Source organism: Lemur catta, chromosome 12 (genome assembly GCF_020740605.2).
Source record: "Lemur catta isolate mLemCat1 chromosome 12, mLemCat1.pri, whole genome shotgun sequence".
Lineage (NCBI taxonomy): Eukaryota > Metazoa > Chordata > Mammalia > Primates > Lemuridae > Lemur > Lemur catta.
In genome coordinates, this window is record NC_059139.1 from 50,153,222 (window position 1) to 50,171,064 (window position 17,843).

The window sequence follows — 17,843 nt, forward strand, 5'->3', positions numbered from 1 at the left end:
ATAAGGATTGAATGGGTAATGGCATGGTCCCTGGCACATAATGTTCAACAAATGTTAACTATTTTTACAAAATAGAGCAAGTTAAGTATACAGGATCCAGAGCTTGAACCCAGGTTGTAATCTAGGCTTAATATTGTTCAAGTTTATAATTTCATTTTAAGTGAACTTTTCATTGTATCCCTCTGCTTTTGGCAGAACATAGGTGGAAAGAGAGTTCAGGGTCTCTTTCTTTCCAGTCCTGTGCATTTTTACCTAGACTAGCTTAGTGAGTGGTTCTTAATAGTTTTCAAGTTATAGACTCCAAAATAAATCTAAAATCTTTTAATCTTTTTCCTGAAAAAGCACACATATGCAAAATTTTTGTACAATTTGGGAAGTTCATGGTCCCACTTTTTCAATGGTTCCTCTTTCTCTCTTCTAGAGAAAGAATTGATTTCAGTATAAAGTTATTAGGAGGGACGAAAGGGCTGGTTTAGACAGTTGTGGATCCCCCAAGTAACTAGGACGAGAGAAGCAGCTCTATTTCTTAGGATTCTTTTTATTCTAATTCCTTTACATCATCAAGAATTTCATGTCTGTCTTGATTCTTGTAGTAGTGATTAAGTTACCAACCATGCCATAGAAATTTTCGCTATCTTATCAACAGCCTAATGCCACTTCTATGAGCACTATTGTACTAGTGTATTAGAGGTACCAACAAGTAACATTTATTAATTGCTTACTCTATGCCTTTGCATCCGCAGCTAAGCACTTTACATATTTTATTCACATAAAAACAGGTTCCACTGTCACTCTCATTTTGCATTTGGAAAATCTCAGGGTTAGTATTTTGCCCAAAGTTACACACCTTTGAGTGGGAGGGTCTGAATTCAAACCCAAGTCTGTCTTTAAAGCTACAAGCTCTTATCCACTGTGTTGAGTTACCAAAGGTGAAGGTGTTTAGTATTGTACTTCAGTTAATTTGTGCCCCCTTGTTATTGTTAAATGTAACATTTCCATTAGTTCTTTTGAAATGGTGAAATACTTTTGTCTTCTCCTGTTCCCCCAAACTATAGTTGAAATTAATATCTCTGGTATTGATTTGGCATGTGAAATAAATTTTATAAGATCATATAAATTTATTTTCTCATTTTTTAATAATTTAGGGAAGAACTTTTCTGTTAAAACTGTGCTGCAACATTAAACCGAAAACCACTTGCTTATTTGAAGTTCAGTTTTCCAGTAGGCTTTGATCTGAAAGAGCCAAGATAGCAAGCAGTAGGAAGCTTTTATTTATTCTGATGAGAAAATATTAATAGATGACATGGATTTATTATGATAAATATTGGTGATACCATAAGTACTTCATTGTAAACTGAGGCAGATTATAATCTAAACCACTTAGCTTAAATCAATTTATAGTGTTTTTCTAACTATATTTCTATTCTTTCTTTGGTTTAAAATGGCTAATGTACAAGCTGAGTTATTTAAACGATCTGCTTCCTAATTTCTTCCTCATCTAAGATCCAGCACCTTTGGTTCTGAATGCCAGTAGAAATCTTTCTACTCCGATAATGTTTTTTCTCCTGGACTTTTTCTGATTCTAGCTCAGGTATAGCCCTCCTCCTGGGACTCTCGTGGTTCTTTAGAGCTCCTCAGCTTTGCCTAGCCCTTCCCTAAAGCGTCTCACAGGAACTTAATACTCATGGATGATTGTCTTGCTTCAGTTTATTAGTTTACACTTTGCAGAGCTTTCCAGTGTTTGGTATATGGGAAATATGATAGTTAATATGCTTTTTAGCACTGTGCCTAACTCAGATTAAGAGAATGAAAAGACAAGCCACAGACTGGGAGAAAATCTTTGCTGGGCATGTCTCTGAAAGAGGACTTATATTTCCAGAGTATATATTTTTAAAAAACTCTGAAAACTCAACAATAAGGGAAAAAACAATGCAACTAAAATATGAGAAAAAGATTTTAATAAACACCTCACCAAAGATCTATAGATGACAAAAGCGCCTGAAAAGATGCTCAACAACATTACTCATTAGGAAAATGCAAACTAAAACCAAATAAGATACCACTATATACCTATTAGAATGGCTAGAATTAAAAAGACTGACCATACCAAGTGTTAGTGAGGTGCGGAGGAGCTGGGATACTCATACTCTGCCAATGGGAATGTAAAACGAAGCAACCCCTTTGTAAAACAGTAAAATTAGGCATACACCTACCATATGTTCCAGCCATTCCACTTGTATGTATTTACCCAAGAGAAAAGAAAATGTCTATTTGTATGAAGACTTATACGTGAATATTCACAGCAGCTTTATTTGTATTAATAATAGTAAAAAACTAGAAAACAATCTAAGTGCCCATCAACAGTGAATAAACTATGGTATATTTATACAATGGAATACTAAGCAATGAAAAGGAACAAACTTTTGATACATGCCACAATACGAGCAGAATAATTGTACTGAGTGAAAGAAGCCAGATAAGTAAAAAGAGTATATATTAATATAATCCCATTTATATAAAACTCTAAAGTAGGCAAACTATAGGAACAGAAAGCAGTGGGTAGGGTAGGGAGGGTTTACCGAGGGGGGGAGGGCCCAAGGAAGCTTTTGGGATATGATCGCTGTATTGATTGGGGAGGGTCTAGGAATATAAACGTGTCAAAAAAAACTTTCAAATTGTATATTTTAAATATTTGTAGTTTATTATAAATTATAATCGTATGAAGCTGTTTAATAAACAAAGGAAAACTATACATTTTTTGGTCAAGATGGGTTTGTGGTGCAGTTGGAATTGAAAGGACAAAGTGAGATTGTAATAATGATATCTAGTATTTGCATGAAAGGTTCACATGAATTATTATGATACTGTTTCAATTTCAAGGTAGTTGAGGTAGTTGCCCCTTTTTTTGGTTTGTATTATTTTTTAAAGTTTGAATGTCAGTCTGCATGTGAATATAAAGGTAATGAAAAAAATGACAATTTTTTCCTTTCTCTCCTTCTTCCCCCTTTTTTGTTTTCTTTCTTTCTTTTTTTTCCTAAAGGAGTGACAGTTCATTCAGATTCTTTGTATTCTTCTTCGTATATATTTGTCAGTTTGCTGTACATGTACTCCAGGCTGCAGGATTTCATAATTGGGGCAATTGGTAAGTTATTTATTAGTTTTAAGCTATTAATCTAATGTTGTTATATAATTTTTAGTTTCCTAAAATATTTTACACAGAAAAGCCAGATTAGCAAAAGTAAATAAAAGCAAAAATGAATTTTAAAAAATTCAATTTTAAAATGTCCTAAGGCATAAACTTTGGGCAAACCATTCTCTTTAAAGATTCTATTTCCATTTTTAAAAACTGTACATTATGTCTAGTTTAAATAGAACGTGTATGTAATGGGCACTAAGGAAGAGTGCAAAGGAGACTGAGGAGTGGTGAGAGAGGTGAGGGCCAAAGATTACGGAAGGGACAGAAGAAAACTTAAAGGATTTTAAGGAAAAAGGTGCCTATTACGTATAGAGCACTATTTTAGATATGCAGATGCATGTTTTTGTACACACATATACATACATGAACACTTACCTTTGAAAGGTAGAATCACTGCACACATACATACACATATATCTTTAAACAGTAGAATCCTTCTCATCATGGCAGGATGCTCACTCAGTGGGGGAAACTAAGGCTATCTGGACCTAAACTAGGAGATAATAGTAGATTTATGTTCCTCTTACACCTTGGAGCAAGCATTCCTTGAGTGAAATGGTGGGTGGAAGAGTACACATCTCTAAAATGTTCCTACCCTCCCTTCTTTCTTTTATACTGAGTTGCATTCATATGAATTCTTGTCTGTCAGAAGCATGTGTGATGCAGATTTGTTCCACTGTATACATAAAGTGGAAATAAGCATGTAATTAGAGTGTGCTAAGGACTTAAATTAGTATGCTGTTACTTAATCGGAGTAATGATTGGCTGTCAGACAACTATTGGCAGTTTCACAGAGCTCTTAATTGGCATATATACATGCAGAGAATTTATATAGATATTTTACATCATTTCTTGGAAAAAGGAATTTTTATTATTTTAAGTAGTGTCTAGCCTTTGGCATTTGAGGGAAAGGAAATGCTTTAAATGTGTAATTAAATACACTGCTTGCTTTAACAGCACAAGGGTTTTTTTTTCACTCTTGTGAAATTGAAGTAATTTCTTTTGCTGTTTAGCATAAACATGAGAAAAATGCTAAAACTGAGGATAACACCATGTATTATGTATGACTTAAACAGCACAGAAAAGTGTCCTAATGAGGTTGCATACAGAATGAACTGTTTTAAGATAGACCACATGTAATTCAGATTTTTTATGTTAAACTTTTTATTTTGGAGTAATTGTAGATTCACATACAGTTTTAAGAAATAAAGCAGAGAGATCCCAGGTACCCTTTACCCAATTTCCCCCAATAGTAAAATCTTGCAAAAATGCACTAAAATATAAAAACCAGGATCTTGACCTTGCTAGTCAAGATATAGAATACTTCCATCACTAGAGGATTTCTCATGTAGCTTTTTAATAGCCACACTCACAACTCTCCTGTTCCCACTCCCTCTTTGACCCCTGGCAACCACTAATCTGTTCATCATTTCTGTTGTCTTGTCATTTCAAGGTTATAGAAATGGAATCATATAGTGTGCAGCCTTTGACTTTTGTCACTCAGTATAGTTCTCTGGAGATTCATTCAGGTTGTTATGTGTATCAGTAGTTTACTCCTTTTTATTCTGGAGTAGTAGTCTGTGATGTGGTTGTGTCACAGTTTGTTGAACCATTCACCAGATGATGAACATCTGCATTGTTTCCAGTTTTGGCTTATTACTAATAAAGCTGCTGCTGTGAGCATTCATGAACAGGTTTTTGTGTGAACAGAAGTTTTCCTTTTTCTGAAATAAATGTCTAAGAGTATAATTTTTAGATTATATGAAAGTTGCATGTTTAGTTTTTTTTAAGAAACTGACAAACTGTTTTCCAGAATGGCTGTACCATTTTACATTCCCACCAACAATTATAAGTGATTTACCCTCTACCACCTCATCAGTATTTGGTGTTGTCAATATTTTTTGTTTTAGTCATGATTGGTATGTAGTCATATCACGTTGTGGTTTTAATTTGTAATTCCCTAATGACTAATGATGTTGAAAATCTTTTCATGTGCTTATTTGCCATCTTTATGTCCTCTTGGTGAAATATCTCTTCATGTTTTTTGCCCATTTTCTAAATGAATTTTTTTTGTAATGTTGAGTTTTGAATGTTCTTTATATTTCTAGATGCTAATCCTTTTTTCGGTGTGTGGTTTGCAAATATTTCATAATTGAGAATTTAAAATTAACATTTAAAAAATGTAATATTGGACTCATAGGCTTAAAAAATGAATCTAGTGGTAAATACTTGAGGCTCTGGAGTTTGGTTTGCTTTTGAATTCAGACTATGCCATCAATAAGCTGTGTGACCTTGGGCAAGTTACTGAATGTCTCTGTGACTCAGTTCCTCATCTGTAAAATGGAGATTAGAAACATCATCTGTCTTACTGTGGTAGCTGTGAGAATTGAGTTCATCCATATAGAGAACTTGAACATTGCCTGGCCCATAAGTGCTGAATATGTGTAACTATTATGCTATTTCTTAAAAGTGTACACTAATTTATTTTCCTAATTATACTTTTTTTATTACTCTGTAGTGGTTGGATTTCATCCCTTACTGGTCTCAACCAAAATATTCCTGTTGGAATCATGATGATAATCATAGCAGCACTTTTCACAGCATCAGCAGTCATCTCACTAGTTATGTTTAAAAAAGTAAGTGAGATTTTATGTCTGTAAGTTTTTGTAGTAAATGTGATATAAAGTTCTCATTTTCCCATTTTGCTGTTAATTCAGTGTAATCTCAAGCCATTTTGTTGTTTTTGTGCAAGTTTGCTTCTTGAGGATTACTTTTTACAGTTAAAAGTTATACATAGATACATTTTAGAATATTGCATCACATTTTGAACTTCCTGTAAAAAGAGAACATTTTAAAATGCTGTTAACTGAAGGCATCTTTCTTTAATTAAAAAATCAACCTCGTTTTTTAAATTTGAATTTTTTTGTATATTCTCATTTCTTTTTTTTTAATATGAAGCATATTAGCCTGATTCATAAATAGAGAAATAAAATTGTTGTGTGATGCGTGCATTTTATCCATATTTAAAATTGAAAGACACCAAGAGTATAGAGAGTGAGCTGGTGACAGATTTAGGCTGGGTTATGACATGACTTTTGTTTTTAGTAAGTGCCCGATCACCTTAGCTACACTTCGTCCTGTAGAATTCTCACATCTGTTTTCACAGCCTTAAAAATGAATCATTACATAGGATGGGAGATAAACCAATGTTTTTATTTATTTAAAGTTTTATTGTGTCTTAGATAGACATTTTACATGTGTTCAAACATGATACTGAGACCCTGAGAATAACACCTATGTTTTAAAATGATAGGCTTTTTGGTGGATCTCACTTTAAAGAAAATAGGTCCTTATAAAATTTTTTCTTGATCCCCGCCATCCCAATTTGGTAACTTGAGCATATGTACAAAGAACGCATAGAAATAATTTTATCTTTTTTTTTTTTGAGTCAGAGTCTCACTGTGTTGCCCAGGCTAGAGAGCCATGACATCAGCCTAGCTCACAGCAACCTCAAACTCCTGGGCTCAAGCGATCCTACTGCCTCAGCCTCCCGAGTAGCTGGGACTACAGGCATGTGCCACCATGCCCAGCTAATTTTTTCTATCTATTTTTAGTTGTCCAGATAATTTCTTTCTATTTTTCAGTACAGACGGGGTCTCACTCTTGCTCAGGCTGGTCTCGAACTCCTGAGCTCAAACGATCCACCCACCTCGGCCTTCCAGAGTGCTAGGATTACAGGCTTGAGCCACCGTGCCAGGCCAGTTTTACCTTATATTTAAAACCTCTTTGCAGATTTGAAATACTTTACTCATACATTTACCTTTTATCCTTCTCAAAACCTATTAAGAGGAGGTTATGTCTTTTTCTGTCCATATTTTGCTACTTATTTTCTCTCTTAGAAGGTTTAACAACTTTGCACCAAAGACACATGTTACTGAAACTCAGCTTTCTCAAGTTACTAAATCCTATAGTCTTTTTCCAGTTTTTCTTCTCCTTGACCTCTGCAGCTTTCTACACCACAGGTGGCTTCTCTTCCTAGGCCTTTGTAATTGTGTTCTCATTCTCCTGCCTCTCTGGCTCTTCTTTCTCCTCCATCTTTTTACCCAGCTCATAAATAAATGTCTTAAATGCAGTTAGCTCTTTGCTATACAATTTGGTAGGGGGAAATTTCATCCTCATTGTTTCAGTTTCTTCTATACCTGGGTGACCTAGAATCCTGGAATTGGAAAAGATAATGCTTTGCTTAAACCTTTCGTTACATCTCTAGTTGATTGGTATCACCTTACAGTAATGCTTCATAAACTCTTCACTTTCTTCTCAGCACTAGCTCTCTTTCTAGATGTTCTGACTCATATTCAAGAAGCACATATTGTATGATTCCATTTATATGAAATATCCCAAACAGGCAAATCTTTAGAGACAGAAAGTAGGTTAGTGGTTGTCTGTGGCTTGCGGGTGGGGTGGAGAGTGGCTGCTAATTGTTAAAGGATTTCTTTTTGGGGTAATGAAAGTGTTCTAAAATTAGGTTGTATAGATGTTGTATTCACAACTCTATGAATATACCAAAAACCATTGAATGGTGTATTTTAAAAGGGTCAATTGCATACTATACAAGTTTTGTCTCAGTGGAGCTTTTTAAAAAGAAACATTTATTGAGTACCTTGAGTAGCTACTATGAAGGAGATTGACTATGCACTTTGTGATTACTGCATCTGTCAGTGCTTCCATTACTTTGTTAGTCACTTTCTTAGAGTCCTTTTCATCTTTCTCTTCCTTTCCATTCCTACCCTCCAGAAAATTTTTTATGGGTCATTCACACCCCCTCACCCTTTTTTCAGTCCATTTTATATATAAAAAACTATATAAAACTAACTATAAAAACTATAAAAAACTAACCCAACAAAACAGCACTCTGCAGATTTTTGACATGGACTTGGGGTTGGGAAATGGGTTTGTGGGAGAAGGGTTAGTGGTGACACTTCACAGCTCCTAGATCCACACTTTCCTATGCTAATCAAACTGTACTGCTCATTTTCTTCAAATATATCATCTACATCCCTTTGTTCCAAATTTTGTTTAAGCTATCCTTTTTAACCCATGGATTAATTCATCTTCCAGTTGAAGACATCAGTAGATGTTCTTTTAAGACCCAGCACAGATCTTGCTGCCTCTTCCACAGAATCTTTCTCATTGCCTCATGTCTTAGGGATTTTTGTCATCCTCTGTTTTCTTGGGGGAACTTACTCTCTGTATTGCTCACTGTGGGACCTGAGCCAGTTGACATACCTTTAGTACACATACTCTGGGTACCCAGTTTGTGAAGCCCCTCCAGGTCAAACAAGTCCTTAGCATTGGAGTTAAATGAGAAGAGCAAGAGTTTTGCTTTGGAACCATACAAGTCAGGTTGAAATCCATGCCTTCACTTAAGCTGTGTGACCTGAGACAGGCACCTATAAACACCGAGGTTCAGTGTCCTCACCTATACTCCAAGCTGCATGAAAGTGGGGACCTGGTCTATATGCTTTCAGGGTGTTCCTCACATCTGAATCAGTGACAGGCAGTGATTGGCATGTGAAAGGCCCTCAAATATTGGTTGAATAAAAGAAAGAATGGGAATAATTAACTACTTTAGTAGGATTGGTGTGAGGAGTAAATGAAACAATGAATGTAAATAGCATAGCACAAGGCCTCCTCAATTAAAAAATAGTTTTCCTTTCTGATCTTTTTGACTCTTTAGTATCATTTTGTAATTCAGAATCTGGTTTAGTATTTACTTTTGTTTAGTAGGTGCTCTTTATCAGTCAGTTTTCCATCAGAGAAAAGGAACAGAATGAAGAAGTTTATCTCAAAGAATTGGCTTACACGGTTGTTAGGGCTGGCTAGGTAAGTCTGAAATCCATGGGCCAGGCTGTTAGGAAGGGCAGGCTGAAAGTCTCAGGCAGAAGCCGAAACTCTGGTCTTAAGTAGGATTTCTTCTTCCTCAGAGGAACCCCAGTTCTGTTCTTAAGGCCTGATTGGGTGAGGCATAGCCAGATCTTCCAGAATAGTCTGCTTCATTTAAAGTCAACTGATAGTAGATACCAATCACATCTTCAAAATACCTTCACAACAGCACCTACATTCGTGTTTGATTGAATAACTGGGAACTGTGGCCTAGCCAAATTGACACCTAAAACTGAACATAGCACCATTCTTGGGGAGAATTCCTTTATTATTCCAGATGTATTATTGAGGGTGTTTCATAAAATCAGAAATGTAATAAATTTAGAGTATAGTAGAGGGTTTGTGATATGTTACAGGTTTCATTCATTAGACAGCTGTTACTGAGCATGGATTATGTGTGCTAGGCACTGTGCCATGCATAAGTTCAAGGAGCTCATGTATTGGTGTGGAAGAGAAACGAATGGGCACCACAATCCAGTGATTTGATGATTATTATAGAGGTGAGTATAGGGAGAGAGGGACACCTAACCATGTTTTGGAGGTCTTTTTAAGTAATGAAGTCTTTTTAAGTATTGCCTCAGCTGAGATATAATGACTATTCATCATTGTAGTTGTCTAAATAAAGGAATAAGGGGCAGGGAAGAGGTTAAGTAGGTACCAGGTAGCAGGCATGCCATGTTCACACCTAGTTGTAGGAAATAACATGGCAAATTCAGGGAATTAAAAGTAGCTCAGAATGGATGGGGAGATAAACTTGGTGCATGAGCTAGGACTGGGAAAAATGTAGACTGTTGATGGTGGAGGATAGGGGAAGATGAGATTCAACTCATTAACTGTAGTTATATCCGCCAAGGCCTGGTAAACTAGGAAACCTTGTTAAGTTTGAATCTTCTCCAAAAAGGGGTAGTGAGCCATAGAAGAGTATTAAGGTGGAGAGTAACTGAATTGATCTGATTTGAGCTTTAAAGGGATTATCCTGGAATAGATTTGGGATTTGTGGGACAGGATATGGTGCTTGGAAAAACTAAGGCTGGGAGACGAGATAAGAAGTTGTTTGGTAATGATAGTGGTCTGAACTAAGGAAATGGCCATTATCATTACTGAACTAAGGAAGTGTGAAGTTAATGTAGTCAAGAGAAAATGATCAGGTGACGGTTAATTTGACTTGGGTCTGGAAGTAGGGAACAAGGGAAGACTCAAGGGTGACACCCAGGTTTTTAGATGATGGACCATTCAGGAAGAGAGAATGCAAGAAAAGCAGGTTTGGGGATCAAGATGTTTTCTACTTTGAATATGGGAAGTTTAAAATACTGGTGGGGCATTAAAATATAAATACTCAGTAGGCTTTTGGATATATCAGTTAGGACCAAGGAGAAGAGCTGTGGGCTGGACTTCTAGACTGGGAAGTATTGAGTTCTTAGAGGTGAGTGAAGCCTAGAAAGTATATTACGGAGTGAATATAAGAGTCTGCTGTGGGCAGAGTGAGGAGGAGATTTTACCCAGCAGTGGTCGTCAGGACGGGGGGACATACGTGACACAGATGATCAATCGAGTCAGGGTGTGAAGGAAGTATGTGTTCTGCGGCTGTTGTGTAATGGACGACTATGTACAGCACTCTGCAGTTTTTTTTCCCCTTTCAGTTTTCCAGGTACACAGTTTTTCAGGATCCAATCCATGAAGGAAAAGTTACAGGGCTGTGCTCATATGCCAGGCATTTAAAAGAAATATGATTGTTTCCCAAATAAAAGTATTGATATGAGAATCATGCATTTATTTGTCTGATATTTATTTATCTAATATTTTAGTTGAATTTTTTTTTACCTCATAGTTAAAGTAGTTACCTGTTACCTCTCTTTTTATGTTTCCACTATCTGTTGGTGCTGTGTAAGTCCCTAAACTTCTCTGGGTCTGCTATTCTTTATCTGCGAAGTAAGTTTAGATGAGTTTTTTTGGTATGATTTTATGAAGTACAATAAATAGGGATAATATAAGCTAAAATATAATTTGAGTTAGCTTTCATATTTTAATGGCAGGAATTTCTCCTACTGTGATAGAAATTTAGGTCCAATAAAAACAACTGGTTTTTCTTTTTATTTTTTTATTCACAGTTGCTCAAAACTGGCTGTTTAATAACCAAAAACATCCTTTGAGGGTGTGTAGCCATAGTTTATAACCACTAGGGGTCAGGCTCTTCATGAACAGTTAATGTCGTCTAAAGTTTTTCTGTGCACGCTATTTTGGCTCTAGAACTATTGGATTTTATTAAGCTGTTCTGTCCAGCCCCAGCTAAATGTTCTCTGTGGTATATATTTATTCTAATTGAAATGAATATGATTTTGAGAATTTTGTTGGCATTCTCAAGTCTTGCATAAGTGGAGTAGGTAATTACTGGTGTGTAGAATGCCCAGTGTGAGACTGTGATGTCTTTGTTTCCCTCATAGTGTCATTTTATAATCCAAATTTCAAGTCTTGAAAGGATGTATATGTCTCTTATACATATACATAGATAAATAAGTTCAATCCTTATCTTTCACAAATAGATTTCTGAAATTTTCTCTCAGATTGTTTCTAAATGGTATTTTTTAAAAGGTCCTCTTTCTATAGTAAATTGTTAGAATTGAATAATGGTTTTGGGCTAAGGAGGGAGATACTATAAATGGGTCAAGTAACAGTGAATGAATGAGTCACAGGAGGCTATGGATCAGAGGAATCCAACAATATTCCCTTCTTTTAGTTGGTATAAGAGCTAGAATAATATGGAAGGAATTACTAAATAATACATAATTTGTATTTCTTTTGGGACCTTGTTTTGGATGATTATCTTTTCCATGAAATTTGGGAATTTGTTCATAGACTTTCATATCCATGTGAATAAAATAGTTTTTAATAGTGAGGTTTCTTACATTTCAAAAGAATTTTAGAAAAAATTTCTTTTGTCTCTTTAAAAAACAAGTTTCCCCAGGTGCTTTAAATTTTATTTACTATAATATCTATTTGGCAGGTATTCTTTAATTTGTATAGGAGTATAGACTTGGGTATATTATCCAGAATAATGATTAAGTCTCACTAATGAGTTAAGTTGGTGTTTTATAGTAAATGCTTTGTGGAGATAGTCTATTATATTGTGAACTAAAATAAAATCTTAAGGCTCAGCCCCCCCAACTGGCTGACTGAATGGACCCCTTCATGGCCAAAGGAATATCCTAAAACTAAGTTGCCTGCCAGGAGGAGGGAGGTCAGACATGCCTCATCATGCCCCCCCTCCGTTCTTGGGGATATCCTTTGTAAACCCATTTACAGGCCTAAGGGTATGCAAGACAAACCTCTGACAAACAGCTCCTTATCTTAAAACATTCCAAGCCTTTAGACAAAACTTCATGTCTTTAACCAATTACAAGTCAAAGAATCTTTAAACCCACCTATAACCTGCAAGCCCCCCCCCCTTTGAGATGGCCCACCTTTTTGGGCCAACCAGTGTATGCCTCCCACATATTGATTTATGACTTTACCTGTAACCCCTGTTTCCCTAAAATGTATAAAACTAAACTGTAACCCAGCCACAGCAGGTCCACGTGCTCAGGGCTTCTTGGGCATGGCTGCGAGTCATGGTCCTCAAATTTGGCTCAGAATGAATCTCTTTAAAATTATTTTACAGAGTTTGGCTTTTTTTTCGTTAACAAGATATAAAGTGGTGATAGTTGTCTTAGGTTAAAAGTGACTGTTACAGTCATCCCTCAGTATATCTGGGGTTGGTTCCCCTTCCCCCGTCATCCCTCAGTATATGTGGGGTTGGTTCCCCTTCCCCCATGTATACCGAAATTTGTGCTTACTGAAGTCCCACAGCTCTGAAGAACCCACACACGAAAAGCCTCTGTATAGACGGGGTTTGCATCCCATGAACACTGTATTTTTAATCTGAGTTTGACTGGGGAAAAATGCACATAGAAGTGTACCCCAGCAGTTAAATGTTGTTCAAGGGCTACATTGTAGTTACTCTGAAAGCATTACTGTTGCTCACCCCTTTTTATAAACTTCTTTTAGGACCTAGGATAGTAAGGTGATAATTCTACCCTACTGTTTTTCTGTAGTTATGTGACCTCTCTCTCTCTCTCTCAGAACCATCCAGGTCATTCTTCATTAGGAATCAATTCCAGGTGATTCACATTGCCTTATTAAAATGCTTGTCCAGTTATATGTCATCTTCATCCAGGGGACACAGTAGGTAGAGTAATAATTTTGAATTCCTAGAAAAAATTGGCACTCTTGAGCAAGTTGTTTTTGTCCTGTTCGCAGTTGATATCCTTAGTATGTTCTTTTTTTTCATTCAAGACAGAGTCTTGCTCTGTCTCCCTGGGTAGAGTGCAGTGGCATCATCATAGCTCACTGCAACCTCAAACTCCTGGACTCAGGTGATCCTCCTGCCCCAGCCTCCCATGTAGCTGGGACTATAGGCACATGCCATGACACCTGGCTAATTTTTCTATTCTTAGTAGACATGAGGTCTCGCTCTTGCTCAGGCTGGTCTCAAACTCCTGAGCTCAAGCAATCCTCCCGCCTCGGCCTCCCAGAGTGCTAGGATTACAGGCGTGAGCCACCGCGCCCGGCCTGTGTTTAGCTTTTTGGGGAACCTCTAAACTCTTTTCTGCTGTGGCTTCATCATTTTCCATTCACACCAGCGGTTTCTCTACAGCCTTGCCAATACTTGTTATTTTCCATATTTCTCATAGCCATTCTATTAAATAGTAGATGTGAAGTAGTATGTTTGAGGTAACTGTAAACTGAGCATTTTACTTTGTGACACAGGTACAATTTACTAGAATGTTTGCAATTGTTTGGTAACTTTTTTTTATCAATGAGGAAAATTTTGGGCCATTTAATACTAGCAGACAGATAAATAATCATTCAGTGGCTTCCACTGCAAGTTACTAAACTGTGTCTTTTAGAGTGGTATAACAATAAGTAGAATTAGCTCTTGCCTTTGGGGAACTAAAAGCATATGGGGTATAATAAAACATGGAGATAAACCCTACAAAAGAAGAAACACAATATACATGCCCTAAAACTGTGGTCCCCAGCCCCCAGGCTGCAGACTAGTCCATCCACGGCCTGTTAGGGACCGGGCCGCAGAGTTCTGTCCCCCCACCTCCACCATCTGTGGAATACTTGTCTTCAGTGAAACCAGTCTCTGGTGCCAAGAAGGTTGGGGACCGCTGCCCTAAAAGATATACAGAGTATAGGAGGTACTCACAACAGTTAGAGCCACAGCTAGTTGAGGCATGAAAGAGGACAAAACAGTATCTGAGATAGGCCTTAAAGGATGAGTGAAATTTCAACAGGGTGAAACTAGAATGATAACTCATGGGGTTATAGAAGATATATCTGACCCAGATCCATGGGCAGGAGGGTTCATCGAGGGTTTCTAAGAAATGTTTAATTGGAAAAATTAGGCTTAGGGATCCATGAGTTTTTTAAAAACTCAGAATAAGGATAAAAGAAATACTTAATATTATTTGTTCTTATTTTCCTTGCTTTTATTAAAGGTAAAATTTGGTATGAAAGGGATCTTACATTAATAAAAAGCATGATTTCTTGAAATGATGCTCTATAAGCTTTAATAAAAACATATGTTTAGATTATTTTAAGTAAAGTATCATGGTTCTTTAATTTCCACAGTATACAGTTTTTCTGTCATACACCACTGTGGCATTGTACTAGATCTGAAAATGCATCAAGGAAGCGGGACTCCCTTTTGGAGGTGCATCTACATTTTGGCTGTGACACTTCTGCAGATACTTAAAAGTTAATTTTAATTTATATTAGTATAACCCACCTACATACATTCTGATTTGATCCTTAGGAAAACTCTGAGAAGCAGATAGGATAACAAATATCCTTGTTTTATGGTTAAACTTGAGGTTTTGCGTGGTGGCCAGCCACCTAGAAAGTAGTGGAATTAGTAGGTGCCAAACCTAGTGCCTTTTCTGTAATATTCTTAGAACTAAGTATTATTCTAGGAATAATGCAGTTCTCGTAAGTAGAAGAAATAGCAAGTATTAAACTTGTTAAAAAATCTTTAAAAAATTTTAGTACTTGATGTTAAAACTTTGTTCCTGATTTCATAAAGAATGTGAATTGTCAGTAGGTATCAATCTGAAACACAGGAAAATGATAAGCTTTTTGAGATGTTGGTCCTCATGATTAGCCTGTCATTTTGGGGGAGCCCCAAAATCAGGAATCTGCCCTTTGCACATGGATATAATGGATTTAGTACAGTATTTGAGCTTTGTGCACTGAACACATATGTGGTCTTTTCCCTCTAGGTGGCTCTCTGTGTCTCTGTATAGATACAGACTGTGAGAAATATGTGCTACTCCTACCTTTATTTTGCCTCTCCGTGGGACTATGAATTACATTTTAAGTAAACTGTGAAGCCCATGAACACATAGCATCAGCTGCTCAATTTAATGCAGATCTGATAAAGGAAATAATAACAAAGGAAAATAGAACTAACATTTATTTATTACATGACCGTAAACTTGAGAGAAGAGGGGGAGAGAGAGACAAGTGAACTTGTAATTGCATTGCATTATGATTGGGTCTAGTAAGTAAAGGTATATTAGATTTCTATAATACACTTTTCTAGGATCCAATCATTTGTCCTCACTGTGAGATAAATTTCTTGAACATAGGAGTAATAATTTATCTGTATCTTTAATTTTCCATAGAAAACTTGGTTTTAAAAGGGAATAAAATAATTAATTCTGTATTTATTATAATGCTAAGGTACTAGAGGAAAAGAATTTTGGAGTTTACCAGTATATGTACTTGTCAGTACTCTTTCTTCCTGACCATTTTATATTTTGATGCACAGTAATATGGCATTTGCTTTCACCACTGTGTCAGAAGCACTTGGGCTGTTTGGGTTATTTTTATCTTGTACCCTGACAGCTTTTCATGCCTTAATATGCTTTCTTCCCTTGACATCAGCGAGAAGTCCCTGGTTATTCCCATTCCTCTTCTAATCATTCCTTCTTATTGTGGGTGCCTCTTAAATATTGGTGTCTTAATATGTTTCTGTACTTGATTTTCTTTTCTTCCTATGCTACATGTTCTCCATAGATAATTTCATATATGCCAAGGTTTTAACTACCATTTATATGTTATCTTAGTTCCTTTGGGCTGCTATAACAAAAATACTATAAATTGGGTGGTTTGAACAACAAATATTTATTTTTCACAGTTCTAGAGGCTGGGGAGTCCAAGATCCAAGGCATGGACAGATTGGGTGTCTTGTTGGGGCCAACTTCCTGGTTCATAGCTAGCTATCATCTTTGTCCTCAAGTGGTGGAAGGGATGAAAGAGCTCTCTGGGGTCTCTTTATTTTTTAGAGACAGGGTCTTGCTTTGTTGCCTAAGCTGAAGTGTAGTGGCTATTCATAGGCATGATCATCCTGCACTCTCCTGCCCTCAAGCTATCCTCCTGCCTCAGCCTTCAGAGTAGCTGGAACTATAGGCATGCCCCACCACACCTGGTCTGGGGGTTTCTTTTATAAAAGCACTAGGCTTATTCATGAAGGCTTCATGCTCATGACTTAATCACCTCTCAAAGACCCACACCTCCTAGTACTATCACATTGGGGGTTAGGATTTTAACGTAAGAATTGGGCCAGGGGCACAAACATTCAGTCTATAACATATGCCCGTGGTTTCCAAGTTTGTGTCTTAGCCTAGTCCTCACCTGAGCTCCAAACCAAATGTTCACCTACTGCTGTGGCAGGCCTAGAATAGGTATTCAGTAGACATTTGTGGAATGAATGACTATTTAGAACTTGTCTCACCTCCCCACTAAACCAACCTATCATCCCTATTATCTATCTTCTTGAAACTACTTCCTGGTAGCCAGGTTTGACTTGAGTGTCTTTGACCCATTCTACTTTATCTTATTCCATGTTCACTGTATAGTTACCGGTTCCTATCTAGGTTTGGAAAAAGAATGACTTGGATGCACTGGCCCCTTCCCTAAACCTGCTTTGATTGTATTTAAGTCAAGCTTCTAATTTAGATCCAATCACTGTGCAGTGTAATTACTGGTTTGTTTATCTGTCTCTTCCCCTGCCCCCAAAGTTTGTAGGCATGTAATAAGTAAGTGTTTGTTCTAATTTGTTTTATCTTTTCCTTTGTTAAATTTGTGTTGAGTGGGTAATGTTATGTATTGATGAGCTTCATAGTTTAATTATGCAGCTTAAAACATATGCTGATAGAAAAATTTTGAACTCTACTCCTGAAAATAAACCCCAAGATTTGAATGAGGAATCATGGAGAGGCCATTCCCAGAAGTGCTTCTTGTACATTCTTTAGGACTTGACCAAACATAGGTAAATTGTATACAGTGGTTAACAGCAGTGTGTTGAAGGACATAAAGAGTGTTTGATACATTAAATGATAAAGTGATACCATTTGATTATAATAGGGTCAGTGATGTATATTTAGCCAAAATAGAACAAGATAAGGTATTGTTCTCTTTGAATTGTTGGGGATTGTAAATTAATGTATTAAAGTCAGATTGTCTGTTACAATGTTTAAGCCATTCTATTGTAATGCTGTAATATAATAACTAATTGGATGCAGAAGATAAGATAGCTTTTTGCAATTGGCTAAGAAGGCGTTCTTTAAATTATTTTTGGTTTGAATTGGCATAATCATCT

The 17,843-nt window shown here is 36.5% G+C and overlaps 1 protein-coding gene across 1 annotated transcript in view; it reads left to right on the plus strand.

Annotated features, from left to right (window-relative positions):
* The window catches only part of SCAMP1 (secretory carrier membrane protein 1), an 80,581-nt gene that overhangs the window by 59,748 nt on the left and 2,990 nt on the right, over positions 1-17,843 (plus strand). Inside the window, exons 7-8 of the mRNA XM_045565638.1 lie at positions 3,041-3,142; positions 5,715-5,832. Coding sequence (XP_045421594.1) covers positions 3,041-3,142; positions 5,715-5,832 — 220 coding nt within the window. The remainder of the gene's footprint in view (positions 1-3,040; positions 3,143-5,714; positions 5,833-17,843) is intronic.